The 16,266-nt window shown below is 41.2% G+C and overlaps 1 protein-coding gene across 1 annotated transcript in view; it reads left to right on the top strand.

The window, feature by feature from the left end:
- Positions 1-539: 539 nt before the first annotated feature.
- LOC308477634 (uncharacterized protein) overlaps positions 540-16,266 on the top strand; it is a gene marked incomplete at both ends in the record, with an annotated part of 172,044 nt that continues 156,317 nt past the window's right edge. The window contains one exon of the mRNA XM_081006365.1: positions 540-621. Within this exon, the coding sequence (XP_080862491.1) occupies positions 540-621 (82 nt within the window). The remainder of the gene's footprint in view (positions 622-16,266) is intronic.

The raw sequence follows: 16,266 nt of genomic DNA on the forward strand, positions 1-16,266 counted from the left end.
CACAGCTGTCTTCTTGTCCCAACAATCTTTGACATATTTTTCTCCCTGGTGTTCTCATATGCCTTCAGCTCAACTGAAGGTGATGTGGACTTTCACTTAAGGAGTGATGGGAGTCTGTTCAACCTGGCATGTCTCTATGCCAAGACAAAAGTGTGGCGGATCTTTATCCGAGATATGTTGATGCACGTTTTGGGGGCCTCCGTTGCAGTATATGTCCTGGGGTAAAATCCTAAACAAAGCTCAACAACTTTGATCGGCCCTCACCCATGTTCACTTCATCAAATCTGGCCCTCTTTGAAAAAAGTTTGGGCACCCCTGCTCTGCAGAGACTCATTAACCATTTTGCCCGGATTGGCCTTACCAACAGCCTGATGAAGATCAAGATCCTGGGTCAGGATGTCACCAGCACTCCACTCGTCAGCATTGGTGACCACAGGCTTGAGGTGGTAGACAATTTTGTCTACCTGGTTTCCACCATAACCAGCAACCTCAATGGAGACGCTGAGCTGGAGAAGCATACTGGCAAGGCAGCTACGGCAATGGCTCGCCTCTCCAAAAGGGTATCAGAGAATATGATGCTAATGTCCAGTACCAAGATGAAAGTGTACCAGGCTGCTATATGTAAGTGCATTGTGGACAACTTACAGCTGCCAGGATCAATACCTTCCAAATGCACTGTGTCAGGATGATTTTGGACATCACATGGCAGAACAGTGTCTCAAACAAAGATGTTTTCGCTCCTGTCTCAGTGACATTTGTGACATTCTGGCCATGTCCACAGAATAGAAGATGGAAGGATAATCAAGGACATGCTCTACAGGCCCATTGGCAGACCAACTCTGCATTACAAAGATGTTTGCGAATGTGACATGAAGACTGGTAACGTTAACCCTGCCATATGGGAATCCCTTGCAGGCAACCGCAGTGCCTGGAGGCAACCAATCAGGTTATGTATCCACAGCAGTGAACAGAGAAGGAATGACTTCTGGGAGGAGTGCAGAAAGAAGAAATGTCATGGTGCATCTGCAGGAGCACAATGGAATATCTTCACCTGACCCAGCTGCAACAAAACATGTCTCTCCCGTATTGGTCTGAACAGCCACAGCAAGTGCTGTAAGTTTGACTTCACCGCCAAAGATGCATTCTTCCAACATCGCCTGAGACAGATGGATGCCAACAATAATGAAGCTACCATATACTGACCAAGATCTTTGGTTCAGATCATGCCTGGCAGTGCTCTCAAGGTCTGTGGCAGAAAAAGAGTTTTCCAGCCTTCCTACCTAAGATTCTTTTAAACTGGAGTTGCTGTCAACTGACACTTGGTATGCTGTCAGAAGTGCTGTGGGCTGCTAGTCCCTGTGGATTTACTTGCAAAACTGACCTAGACATACTGAGCCATCACTCATTAAAAAATAGGGGAAGTGTGTGGGTATAGATGATGATACACAATTTATATAATGCAATATTAAAATGTAGCCAGCAGGAGCCCTGAAGGACTTTGCAATTAACATTTTTAAAATAAAAATTCTTGTCTTAATTGACAAACGCAAGCGTCAAAATAAAAAAATCCTTCCAGTAGCACCTTTAAGACCAACTACTGGAAGGATTTTTTTATTTTGACTATGGCAGACCAACACGGCTACCTATCTGTAACTGAAACGCAAGCGTGTATCTGAAGTGTGTGTGTAGATGTATGAACATTTTTAAGTCTTCAGTAGCTATTAAATTCATAATAATATAGCATCTTATGGGTGCTAATAATGGTTTCTTTTTGAATTATTTGTTGTATACAGGGGGAGAGAACTTGTTCTCCTCTAGATGTTGTTGGACTCCTATTCCAATCAGCCCCAACTAGTGTGGTCTTTGATCATGGAAAATGGAAGTCCAACAACATCCGAAGGACAATAGATTTATTAAGGACTGCCAGGAATGGTAACCTTGTGAGGAGTAGACTACAGTGCCCAGAATTATTTAGGGAAAGTACGTGTTTTGAATGTGCTTTAAATCTATAGTGTATAGGCAGCCTTCTTTGTGCAAACAGACCTATGCAGTTGTTTAGAAACTTTAGACTAGCCAGTTATTTTAAAGAATCATTTGATCTGATTGTTTAAAAATGCATTCAATATTTTATTGTATACGTATTGTTGTACACCATCAATATATTTTTGGAGAAGCAGGTTTATTTAAAAAATGCTAAAGAAAAGTAAATAAATGAAGAATTACAGAAACATTATAGCATCCCATATCAAATGGGCCTTATTGTCAAGGTCCACATCTGTGGCTAAGTAGACAAGGCCCCAGACAAACTGAGGCTTGTTGGACATTTGACTGAATTTGCATGTGCAATTTGCTGCAATGACCTACTTTGATGGATTTCACTCAGGAGTTAAAAAGGGAGAGAGAGAAAAATACTTTAATTTTTTATTCTTAAAAACATTTTTAAGCATCTGTGAAAAGGAAAAATCTATAATCATCTAGTTAATTCTTTTTCCACCAGTGAAAACAATACAAAATGTAGCTATGATTGTATTTGAGCTTCAAGTAGAATTATAATATTCTTATCCAAAGAACAAACTTCAGACATGTCAACTCTTTTCTGCAATAAACAAAGACTTATGCACGAACTGTTAAGAACCATGGTAAATAGGGCATTATGATATTTACTTTTGAACACTGTGGGCTTAATCCACTTGGGAAAGTCAAATAAATTATCTCTTGCTATCAGCTAAGGCAAGACATAATAATCACATGCATAATCTGTGCTTCTTGGAAAAAACAACATGGAAGGTGATTTATGTCACTTGCATTCCCAGAGCATCTATGGCACAACTTGGTGTATAGCTGACTGACAAATCCTGGCATGACTTAAGCCAGCGGTGGGAAACATTCTTTCAGCCCAATACCTGTTTTCTCTGGGGGAAATATTTGGGAGAAGGGCTTCGTGCCCCTGGTAGAAGAAGGGCAGAAACATAGGTGGGTGGGAACAGAAGGAAAAATGATCAGCACAATGGATGTGACACTTATCTTTGTGGAGTAGGCTGCATTGTACAGTAGGCAATGTGTCTCCACCCCCACCATTCAGCCCTGACACTGAAGTCCAGCGCCGAGGGCCTTCTGGCGGTTCCCTCACTGTGAGAAGTGAGGTTACAGGGAACCAGGCAGAAGGCCTTCTCGGTAGTGGCACCTGCCCTGTGGAATGCCCTCCCATCAAATGTCAAAGAAATAAACAACCATCTGATGTTTAGAAGACATCTGAAGTCAGCCCTGTTTAGGGAAGTTTTTAATGACTGGTGTTTTAATGTATTTTAAATCATTTGTTGGAAGCCGCCTGTGGGGAGACCCAGCCAGATGGGCTGGGTATAAATAATAAAAATTATTATTATTATTATTATTATTATTATTATTATTATTATTATTATTTTCCACACACCTCTCCATCCTCCAGACTGTCAAGAGGCATCATTTGAGTTCAAGAACTCTAATGGCTAGAGTTCTAGCCAGGCAAAAAGCACTTGAGAAATGAAGTTTAATGATGGGCTGAAATACCTAATATGTCAAGGAATGTACATTTTTGTAACCAAAATGTCTAGTTTCTTTCCCATAATGGAACTTGGCAAATATTGTCATAGTTTTAGTTGGAATAAATCATGCTCTCACAATGTTACCATTTATCTGAAGCTAGAAGACAAAGTATCCAATGGAACAGATTTCTTTCTCTTTCCCTCCCTCCCTCCCTCCCTCCGTCTCCCCCCGCCTCTCTCTCACACACACTCCCAACCACCATCTGAGACTTAATACATTAAAAAGATGATTCTGCCACCACCACCCCCCAATAATAATGAACTCATTTTAATGTATAATCCTTTTATTCTAAATGCATCTAAAGCTCTCTAGTGCCTAATGGGCAGCTGAACCAAAATCCATTGTCTTTATATTTGAATCTGTGGATAAAGCATATGGTAAGTAAGATAAACCATATTTTTAAAAAATTACAATGGTGGGTTTTTTTTAAAAAGAGAGAGAGAGAACAGATTAACAATTAGGTATTAACAATCTTCTCATCCATGCTGGCAACAAAGAAATGATTAAGATAACAGATTGCTACCCAAGATAACATTACCCCCAAAAAGTATGTGTGTGGAGGGGTTAATAATAAAAGTTTTGCTCCCCCCCCACTCCAATTTGCATTATTCTTTTCAGGTGAGTAATGACCTCACAATTAATTATACTAATTACAAGGAGTAGGATAAGAGTTTCTGCACTCGTAATACCTGTGGGGATCTGAGGCGAAGAATTTCTTCAAGTTTTTCCTAGGTATGCATCAAAGCAGGACAGCCGACAGAGAACAAAACCAGAAAGCACATTAAAGCATCCATGAAATTCCATGCAGTGTGTGCCAAGTTCTTATTTTGCTAAGTTATGTTATACTCTTGCATTTCTTTGCTGAGGAACGGAGGCCAGAGTGGAAGCTTTTGTGGGTTTTTAGGTGACGTATTGCAAAGACCACATCATTTGGGGCTCAGGTCTGGTTCAGGTTGGTCCCAGATCAGTCCCAGTTGGGGCCATTTCAAAGTCCCGGATGGGTTTGTGTGCATGTCTTGCTCTAGTTCAAGGCAAGGTGCTAAGTCTGTAGAACTAGCAGAGAGTTAGAGAGCACCAGGCAAGTGGAAAAATGCTTTTTTCAGCTGGAATTTACTTAAACTCAGTTCCAGCACCTCTCAGGTGGGTGCCATTCTTAGAGAACAAGGGTGGTCTTCATAGTGAGTTCTAGCACCCTTTTCCTCTAGAAAAATAGCACCCATTGCAGGTGGAGTAGGGGAGTGTTGGTTGCACTTTCAGTTCATAGCAGATGGGTGGTTTATAAATAATAAAATTATTATATGATAGTGATGATGAAACTGGCTGGCCAACATTCCATATTAGGTGAATGTGAGCCCCAGATGATAGGTCAAAGCAGAGAGAGCACAGAGTGACACAGAAGTATATATGCTGATTCAAGGCAAGTATTTGGTCTCATGCACACTCTTGATTGATAGGCTCTTTCCATGCCCTCTCTTCCTTCCCCATTTAGCAGTCACATACCCTCCAACATTTCTCCGATGAAAATAGGGATGTCTCATTCCATAATGATCATTTTACTATTTATACCCCAGACACCTTACTGGGTTGCCCCAGCCACTCTGGGCAGCTTCTGACATTTATAAAAACATAATAAAACATTAAAAAAAAATTTAAAAAAAAATCCTATACAGGATTGTCTTCAGACAGCTCGAATAACTCCATGCCCTCCAACATTTCACTAATGAAAATAGGGATGTCCTAAGGGAAAGTGGGACATTCCGGAATCAAATCTGAAACTGGGACAGCTTCTCTAAATCAGGGGTGTCTCTGGAAAGTAGGGGCACTTGGAGGGTCTGCAGCCACTGTATAGCTAGATTGATATGTAAGGGTGTTGTTTGGTACTTAAAAGATTTGTAGTGCAGACTGATTAAGCAAATATTCCTGTGTAGATCCCCCTGAGCTCAATAAGATGGTCAGTGGGTGGGGTCTCAGGCAGCACCGTACTTTGTAGTGTGTTCAGATTCCTTGCAAGCAAAGTGAATAAAAATCAGGAAAGACTCTGCTGGGCTTGGGGCTTCCTTCTAAGTGCCTGCCTGTAAGGGAATTACATTGCTCAGCTCAACAAGGATGTCTGGCCTAGGTCAAGTAGCTTTCTGCAATGCTAGCATAACTCTCCTTTGCAAAACATCCCATGATGGTTTTCTATCCATGAAAAGGAAGGAGGGCAGCATCCCACCTATGGGTACGTTCAGTTGAGAATGCATGTCAACGTAAACTTGCCTTTCCAGCACTTACAAAAGCAATTCACAAATGAAAACGCAGCTTTCCTTGGAAATTGGCATTTCTCTGAATTTTGTGATACCCTGAAAGATTTGCACAAAAATCTATATATTGGGGAAAGTGTACGTGAAATGCATCCATTGGTGAACGTAGCATTAAAAAACGTGTATATTAGGAGCACTAAAATTCAGACAACTTTTTGCAATGATTGGAACAAAAATTACAAAGTGATACAGAGATCTGGTAAACTGAACTAACATTGGGAAAATGAGAAACTGAGAGAAACTGAAACTGACAGATTCCTTCATCTCTAATCTCACATCTCACTCCAAATCCAGCGTTGTGTTTAGCCAGGCAAACCCAAAAGTTTCCACAAACAGGCTAATTCCTGCTATCTTAAGTCTTTTAAAAGTTTTCCCTCATTGATTACTTTAAAATGGGTCAGATTTTGCCTCCATTAACCATGTACTGATGCAGTCCCTGCTGTATAAACCTGTGAATACGTAATTAAAGTTTCACTGTGATATAACCCTTTAGGTTTGTTTGAATCGATCTTCAAGGTCCTTAAGGCAACGTACTGCCACAAGACAGCAGGAGTCTATTATTTTCTTTTTTATATCTACTAAGTTCATTGGGGACACAGCCAGAAGCTTTACTGAGGCAATAACAATGCCGTCACTTTAAAATTCTAATAGACTCAGAGGTCCCATCGGATCCAGCCTCTCACACATGCATCCACCCAGAGTGAGATTTTCAGAGCCTCTTTCCTTGTGAGAGAATTAACATACTGGCAGCTTTAAAAGCTTCTCAAAGATAGTACTTGGATTTCTGCTCTTTTTTATGATGGAATATAGCTGGTGGCAGCCAATAATCTGGAATGAAAGATGTCACTGTTTTTTGGCCCCTTAGCACTTTTCAGCTGATAGAAATGGATCCAAAGTTAGAAGGGTAAATTTTCCCGGCAACTGTTATCATTTTCTATCTCCCATGTGCGCACGCAAGCAAATGCATACCATAGGCTGAAGTTTGGTTTGAACACAATTCAAAGTGTTGGTGCTGGAAGTAAACAGACATGTGACATACAACAATCCACACATCTGTTCTAAAGGTGGAATGGAACTATATCCTAACAGTGCTGACCTTTAAAGCCCTAAACGGCTTCGGCCCTGTATACCTGAAGGAGAATCTCCACCCTCATCGTTCTGCCCAGACACCAAGGTCCAGCTCCGAGGGCCTTCTGGCAGTTCCCTCACTGCGAGAAGTGAGGTTACAGGGAACCAGGCAGAGGGCCTTCTCAGCTGTGGAACACCCTTCCATCAGATGTCAAGGACATAAAGAACTACAGTGGTACCTCGGGTTAAGTACTTAATTCGTTCCAGAGGTCCATTCTTAACCTGAAACTGTGCTTAACCTGAAGCACAACTTTAGGTAATGGGGCCTCCTGCTGCTGCCACGCCGGCAGAACATAATTTCTGTTGTAATCCTGAAGCAAAGTTCTTAACCCGAGGTACTATTTTTGGATTAGCGGAGTCTGTAACCTGAAGCGTCTGTAACCTGAAGCATATGTAACCCGAGGTACCACTGTACACAACTTTTAGAAGACATCTGAAGGCAGCTCTGTACTGGGAAGTTTTAAATGTTTGGTATTTTATTATGTTTTTATATATGTTGGAAGCTGCCCAAAGTGGCTGGGGAAACCCAGCCAGATGGGCAGAATATAAATAATAAAATCATCACCATCATCATCCAGCATGATCAATGGTCAGGGATGAAGGGAACTGTAGTATGACATTTAGTGAGCTACAAGGCACAGTCTCCCAGCATTGACAAAGAAGCTGGTGTTCATGGATGTGTGACCCACCTAGAATTCCCAGGCTAGATTTAGTACCGGTGGTGGGTTTTGAATGAGATAACTAATTATATTTAATTGACATATTTTCAAAAGTATGACTGGAGCATGCACACTGCTATTTTTGGCAGTACGGATGAGGAGAAATAGACTAGTTCTGGTTTCTGGGCCTGTGCTATTCTTGGACTGCAGAATTGAAAACTTTTCCTGATCTTGCTTCAATCTGGGTAGCAACAGGCATGGAATGTCATTACTGTCATGGCAGCTCTCATATTATTTCAACAGCAGAGAGAGTTCTAGACATATAATGAATATCTTATACTGGCAGTTTACCCAGAGGAATATTTGGATAGCCTTCTCCTAATGGAGCTGTGATGAGCATGCCAGCCAAATTTAGCCCGAGAACTTGGTTTGCTTGAAAGGGAGCTCTCATCTATCCATCCAGGTATCAATTGGGAAAAGATGAGTAATTTGAAATTTGATGCCATCCCTCCCCCCTCTCCTTGGTAGTTTGCTACAGCCCAGAATGCAAGATCATTATTTGCAGCTAGAGGAGTGGAGAATGAGCCATGCCTTTCATAATAAGCAGTGAAACAGTGAAAGGCCTGCTGAACAGAGATGTTTATGAAGCCTGGTTGATGCAAAAGCAGCAGTAAATCTGTGAGAAATTCTTCACAAATTACTGGTGTGTAATTCTTAGTCATTTTCAATTGTGCTAGCGCCATCATCTTAGTAGAGTTCTGATCTCAAACATCACAGTCTGAAGGGCTATCACACAGAAGATGGAGCAGACTGTTCTCCTGTTGCTACAGTTGACAGGATTAGACTCAATGTATGGAAACTTTAAACAATTACATTTCAGTGAAACTTTAGGAGAAAAGTCCTAATGGTAAGAGCTGTTCAGCAATGGAACACAATGCCTAAGGATGTGGTTGGTTCTCCCCTGGGGAAGCAATTAAGCATAGCCTGAACAACCATCTCTCAAGGATGTTGCAAGTTGCACGATCCCTATACTGAGCAAAGGATTGGATGGTGTGATCCCCCTTCCAACTTCAACATTCTCTAACAATTCTATGATGGCCTGTTAAGGATGTAGGTCATGGATTACTTGGTGTTTGCAGAATAAAAGCCACAACATTCAATACCAATCTTGTTTGCTGGAAGGATTTGTGTTCAAGAACTGGGGCAAATAAGGGGAAACTGGCCATTTCTATTCTCGTTTCCGTCAAAATTACTCAACACTTCTATACCCAATACGCAACACATATGCTGAAATGATGTATACAGGCTATCTGTGAGCTTTGTTTTGGCCCTGCACTTTCCTGACATGCCATTATTTGTGAGCCTATCCTTAGCCCTCTTGAGAGTAGCACTGCTGGAAACTGGTTCTTGAGCTGCAGCTCAGCCAGAGAAGCCCAAGAGCCACAAAATCCAAATGCTCTCATATTAGCCAATCTTGGGTTTGGATTCTGCTGCAAATCTGTTAGCATGCTGCTATAATAGTCCTGCGATATGTGGTCTTTCCATTCTCTTGTTCTGGCACGTAATAGACACCGTCGGAACCTGACTGCAAGCATTGTTAATATTGCAATGGTTTTGAATAACATTTGCCGTTCTCTTCTAGGTGTTAGACTCTTAAATGCCTGCCGTTAATCCCCACGATCCCTCCCTGTGGTGCACGGTCAGCCTTTCCTTATATACATGAAGACTTCATTCAGGAAAGGAATTAAGATCCTTGCCTTTGGGGGGAAATACTTTCTCTGCATGTGTTGGGGTGAAGCAGCACACCTCCCTCCCATTAGTGCTAATGGATGCCCCATCCACGCTGGCAAATGCAGTACAACAATTCTGAGGAGAATACTTTCCTTGGCGTACATTGTCCCCAAGGGCAATATTCTTCTAAGCTCAGGAATAATGCAAAGAGTGTGGCACACATAAGCTGCAGCCCTGAACACATTGGCCTCTAAGTCCCATTACAAAATGCCTTTAGGACTAGAATGTTGTAAATCTCCCTGATTCTCTGAAAATCCATGTGCATAGAATGGGGTAGACTTCACCCTCTATCCTTTGTAAGACAGCACAGAGCAAGGAGGATGATACTAGTATAGTCTGTCGTCTGTATAACCCGTGCCCAGCTGTTCCCACCCCATCATCCTCTGCAAAGCCGGAACTGCAGGGGAGAAATTAAATCAGATCACACAAAAAAAGGAAAGGGTTTCTTAGAAACACAGCTATCATTCAAAACTTGCACTTCTCCAAACTTTTTGACGCAGTTCCCCAAACTGTGTACACAAGGAAAATGCTTTCTCCCCCCTCCTTATTTCCATAATTTATATGCACCACAATTAAGCATCCCTGTAGAATAGCACTTTCAGCTTCGCAAGGTCAGAGCGGCTAAAAATGAATCAAACACTAATATGTTGGAATCATGTGTATACATTTACTGTATGTGCATGTTTGCTAGAATCAAGAGGCACCTACCTGTTCAAAGATTTGACATTTAGAGACTTAGGGGAAAACATTAAAACAAGGGCAGCCAATGTGGTTCCCTTCAGATGTTATTGGACTACAACTTCTCATCATCCCTTGATTGCTCATGTTGAAGGGAGTTGGAGCTCAACAAAAACATCTGGATGGTACCTCATTGGCTACCCTTGTCCTAAAGAAATAGAGGACAGAGCCACAACATACATTTAAAGTACATCTAATGTACATTTAAAGCTGATGAGTCCCTCTGAAAGAATTGTGGAAAGTAATTGGTGAAGGATCATGCAAATTATAGTTCTATGGGGAAACTACAGTTCCCAATATTCTTTGGGGAAGCTTGTGTATTTTAAATGTGCATTGAAGTTGCTTGAAATGTATGGTGTGGGACTCATCCTATTGCACATGTAGGATCCTATGAAGCTGTGCTATACTGAGCTAGGCCCTTGATTCAATTCTGGCCCAGAACTGTTTATGGAAGCTGGCTGTGACTTTTAAAGAAGTAGGGCAGAGTATTTATCAGACTTATTGCCTGAGATCCTGTTTAAACGAAGATCCCAGGAACTGAACCTGGGACCTGTTAGTATGCATTGCTTGGTTTCATAAACTCCTGCCCACCGGCACAGAGCAACAGTCTCTGGAGAAGTGATGGCAATCACTACGGTTTGTCAGTTCAGGTAGCGTGCCAGCACTTAGCATGCCAAAACATCATTAGCATAAATAGTGGTTTTCAGACCTTGGTTTGACTTGATAACTAAATAGAGCCACAGAGAAAGCAGAATCTTGTTTACCTGCAAGTAATTTCAAAGGAGAGATAGGAAGAAAGTGAGAAGGGTGATATCTTCTTTCATAAGCAGATTGTTTCCTAAGCAAACTTTTTCACAGGACTTCCAAATATAGCAGATGCTCATTATGGATGAGTGGCTTTCCCTTGTAAAGGTGTAATCAAATCAATCTATAAAGTCGTGGAACCGGGATTCTAATTCTTCTGCATATAAGACAACAGTCAAATAATTGATGCTTTATAAGTGGGTGCTTAACTTAGGCAAAAGGGGGTGTCCTGTCTTCTTCACATTAATGGAAGCTGCTAAGAGTTTGCCCACTGCAGAAAGGAGGATGTATGGTTCACTTTGTGAAATGTCTAGTGATGGTTCAAAACTGGGGGAACACGCAGAGCAGGTTTTTGTTTAACGTTCTAACATTTTTCCATGGAGACTCTAACACAGTGGTGGAGAACAACTGGCCTTCCACATATTTTTAGACTAATTCCCAACATCCTAGCCAGCATGGCCAGTGGTTGGGGATGATGGAAGTTGTATTCCAGCTACGTCCAGAGGTTTGCCACCACTACCATGACACTTTCTCATTTCTCTCCAGCCGACCTGGCCCTAGTAAATAGTTTGTGATTTGCAGCTTAATGAAACAACTCAGAAGCCTTAAGCAGCTTTCTCCTGGGCTGGTTTTATAACCCAAAGTCAGTTTCTGAAAATAAAACCTTAAAGCACTTGAGCTTAGCAGCTATTTTCTATTCTTGTAAATAGTTTTGTGCAGTGCATACTGTACCCAAAGAACCATAAATACCCATTGTAAATCAGTGCCTGTAAGGCATAAAGGGATGTTTTTGTCACATGAGATTATCTCATGGTTTCCCCATTTGTTATACTGTCAAAACATATGCCTTGCTGTACAACTCTTTTGCAATACTTTAGGATTTCCACAAGGCTGACTAATGTGATCAAGCCAAAATTTAAAGAGATTTGTCATTTACAAATCTCCCCTACAAAACAAGGACTTGCCAAGTTCTAGTAGAGAAATGGATTCTTTCAAGAGAGAGAGAGAGAGAGAGAGAGAGAGAGAGAGGTTCAGAATGGCATTGGTAGAGGGTTTTTTATTTTTTTGTAACAAACTGGACCTGAAAACCAGTTAATTTAATGTTAGGCTGAAATCTTAAGAACACTTTGTTGGGAGTAACTTGAAATCAGTGAAGCATTCCATTACTGCATTGGCTTGTGTCAGGACATTGAATGGAGGAGAGAACACTAGCAGTTTCAGCTAGAACAGCATCTTCCAGCATCTTCAAATGGATTAAATGATACAGGACAGGCAATCCCATACTAAGGCTTCCTCTATAGTTCCACCAGGCAAACATGGCAGCATGCTAATGCACTCTGCTATAATCATAGGTGCTTCACTCCTCTCCTGCTCTGAGAGCTAAGCCATGGTTTGGCTTAGCTTTATAGCCAAACTTTGGATCATGGTTTGTTTCTCTCAAACTACAAACCGTAACCAACTGTAAGCTAAGGTTTAGAGTGAGCTATGAATGAAGCCATGAATAACTAGCAATCAACAAGACAAGCCTATGGATCTATCAAATGTGAATGGGTTGGGTATGGAGTCTTCTTCCACAATCTCACGTCTTCTGCCTCACACATAAGGATATTCAGTTGGTGCAGATTCATTATCTGCAAAGGGTGGGAATGAAGTTCCCCCATTTCTTGTGACGCCAGGGTAGGAAACAATTTAGTCTGTTCTGAGCTCTGTATCAAATTGTCTTTCTTGGTTATTCTTGAACATGATGGAATCTTGCAAACTAGCTTTTATATGAACGCAAGTGGGATTTGCAGTGAAATATTGCGGCATGTTGTGCTTCTATTCACAATTTCAGTGAGTGGATTCTGGTACTCTATTTCATGCCCTCTGGTTTTCCACTATCAATTAAGAGGCAGGGATCTTCTTAAACTGGGAATGGATAACTTGTGGTCCTCCAATTGCCATTGGACTCTATTTCCCACCAGCCCCAGCCACCACGGGCAGTGCTCAAGGCCGCTACAAGTTGTAGCCCATCAACATCTAGAGACCCACCCCTGCACTAGAGACTAAACCTGGGACCTTCTGCACTGAAAGCAAGGATTCATCACAGAGCAACGGCAAATGCCGAATTAAAAACTGATTACTTGATGAAAGCATCATTTGATGCAGGGATGGGGCATTTTTTACAATTAGTTTTTATTAAAGATATTCTTGTGTGACAAGACAAACAGATAAACACGGGAAAGTACACCCATCACCTCCACTTTAAATTCATAGAGTCTTTTTCACAGTTTGCTCACATTTAGTGAGAGACACTTTTGTCATGGACTTTGAACTATGGCACCCATCAGTCCTGACCATTTGTTAGGATGGCTGGGTTGATGGGAGATGGAGTTCAGAAACAACTGGAGGACCACAGGTTCCCCATCTCTGCTTTCATGAATTTGATAGATATAGTCAATGCTATTTTTCTAGAGCTCACCGTGAACTTCTCACTAGTTCTCCTGGCAATGGCAGCCACCCAAGAGGTGCCAGAACTGAGCTCTGGTGAGCTCCAGATGAAAAAAAAGCCCTGGATATAGTTAAAACAGTTTTGAACATTTGTGCATGGATTCCAGAGTCAGGCACTAGTTACTGACTTATGGCCTCTTTCATTTGCCCTTGTCTTCCAGTAATATTGTTTCTTTTGCTGCAGTTCTTTCCTTTCTCTTTTGTCTTCTGCCTTTGAACTCAGGGTCAGGCCATTTGTGTGGTCTGGCAGCAGAGTAAGGGATGCTTATGAAAAGCCAGATAAGCAGTTCCTGTCCCTATTATCCGTTTAGTGTGGGTAATGGGGTAATCTTGAAAGGAAAGGTCTATTATGAAACAAGAAAGCTAGAAGGAGCCCGAGGCTTAAAGGGCAAACTGTGAAACCAAACAAAATAAAGAGAGAAAGAAGGTCTAATGTCTAAATGTTCCTTCAGGATCTCTTAGACCTTTCCTTGGTAAAATAGCTCACAACGGTGGCTGCGGATCAGTAGTGATGGTGAGTTCACTCAGTTTAATGCAGAATGAGAGCCTCTTAGCCAAGCTCTTTCTTGCTCAGTTTTGTTTAGGCTGAGCTACAAACCTGCCATACTCCGGTGATGTCATTGAGAGCACGAAGGGGATTATTATCATTATCCTCATCACCATCATCGATTTATGAATTGCCTTCTAAACCACCATCTCAAAGCAATTTACATGCAAGATAATAAAGGACAGTTAAAAACACAGAAACAAAACAAAAAAAAAATCTGAAACAGGACTAAAACTCCAACAAGTGTACATTTGTGGTAAAGACCCAGTCATAGAATCATAGAATTGTAGAGTTGGGAGGGACCTCAAGGCTCATCTAGTGTGACCCCTGCAGTGAAGGAATCTCAGCTAAAGCATCCATGACAGATAACCATCCAACCTCTGCTTACAAACCTCCAAGGAAGGAGAGTCCACAGCCTTCTGAGGAAGATCATTCCAGTCTTGAAGCCTCTGCCTTAATGAAATGCCACCCATTTTAGCAATAGATTTCAAAGCCCACCAAACAGTATCCTTTACCCACTGCAGTTCACAACTTGGTGTTTCCCCCCTCTGGTACTATTCCCTGCCATTTGGGGGCATTCTTGTTAGTTGAGTGTCCTCAGCCACTCAGGGGTCACCAATTGGGTATGTTGACATCACTACCCCATGGAACAAATCAGTTTCAGTTCTCTGATGATAAGCCTTGGTTATGAGGAGGTGTTCTTTATTTCCCATGAATATTTCCATCTCCTTTCAAAGGCCTCAACAAAAATTACCAAAGAATGGGATGGTGTGCATGCTTGGGATGGAAAAAAACACACACACAATCACAAAATCCCAAAACTCCGTCATCCTCTCTCCTTATTTTCAAGACAGCAGTACCTTCTTCCTCAGGAAGAAAGGAATGTTTGAATCTGGTCTAACTTTTATTTTGTTTTGTTTTTTTGGAGCATGACAACCTTCAGCTGTAAATACCCAGGAGAGAGGACCTTTCATTTTAGTTATCTCTAATGTGCAAGGCCCACTTATTATACTGTATAAATAACACAGTCTAACAAGAATATTATTATACAAGAGTTTTCTGCTGAAATCTGCCATTCCGAGAGCTCTTGGGAATCTGTGACAGTTAAGTATGCTGTAATACCTAGATTAAAAAGGAAGAAAGCTTTGAAACCTGTAATATAGAGGAGACCTTTGCAGAAAGGCAGAGTGTTTATTCAGAGGGATTTGTGCTGGTCTGCAGGAAATTTACACTTCGGTACCTTGTCCCCTAAGCAGCGTTTCTTATAAAGATCCCACTGCTCTCTTTTTCAACAATCAATACTGTGTGAATGGATTCTTAAAATAAAATATGACAGTTCCACTTTGCAAGAGTTTATTTTCTCTCTTTTGGCAGCTAACTCAACATCCAGCACTGGGAAATCATTACTGTGCAGATCACCCAGACACTCTTTAATTTCAAATTATTTCTAAATCACTTCCTGCAGTTGTTGTTTTTTTAAATATGTTGCTTCTCTGTTTCTTTTTGCTCGTATAAAACACAACGCTGCCGCATTCTGATGCCTTGAATTACAGGTTTCCCGCGTTATTTTTACTATAGCTGGTTGTCTGCAAGCACTCTTGATTAAATTCCTTTAGGTTCTTCAGAAATAATAAAGTGAGAGCTTTTTATGCTCTATTTAAAATTTGAGCATCAGCCAAGATTTTCCATTGTGAGCGTTCTCTCTTTCAGCATCCATTGCAAGTGTTATTTTAAAAAAAGAAAAAGAAAAAAACAGCAGAAGCCTTCATATTATAAATCCTCTTTTCACTATCTCTGCTGATAACTCCAGAGATCCTGAGAGTGGGAAATTATCAGTCATGCTTCTCTAGTTATCCATCCCCCAAGAATCTAGCCCCAAGGAAATTCATGCTCTGTTCTCTTATTCCCGCTTCTCTCGAAATAGAGAGCTCTCGCAAACAGATGGCTACGTGTAATTTAGAAGGTCAACTCTCAAGGAGTTTTTATTATTATTATTATTTTAAAAAAACTTTAGCTAAATACTTTCAACATGTACAGCAAGTTTTGTCACCTATTGACTACATTATGAGAGTCTCGTGCTATAATTTTGCCTTAATCATCTTCTCATCTAACAGTCCACAGGGTGTAATATCAGGTTGTACAGCAATCCACAGGCATTCAAAGTCAAAACAAAGACAGGAGGACAAAAACTAGGCAAAGTTGAGCATTTTGAAGACCCAGTAGA

Source organism: Podarcis pityusensis (genome assembly GCF_964106645.2).
Source record: "Podarcis pityusensis genome assembly, chromosome: 5".
NCBI classification, from domain to species: domain Eukaryota; kingdom Metazoa; phylum Chordata; class Lepidosauria; order Squamata; family Lacertidae; genus Podarcis; species Podarcis pityusensis.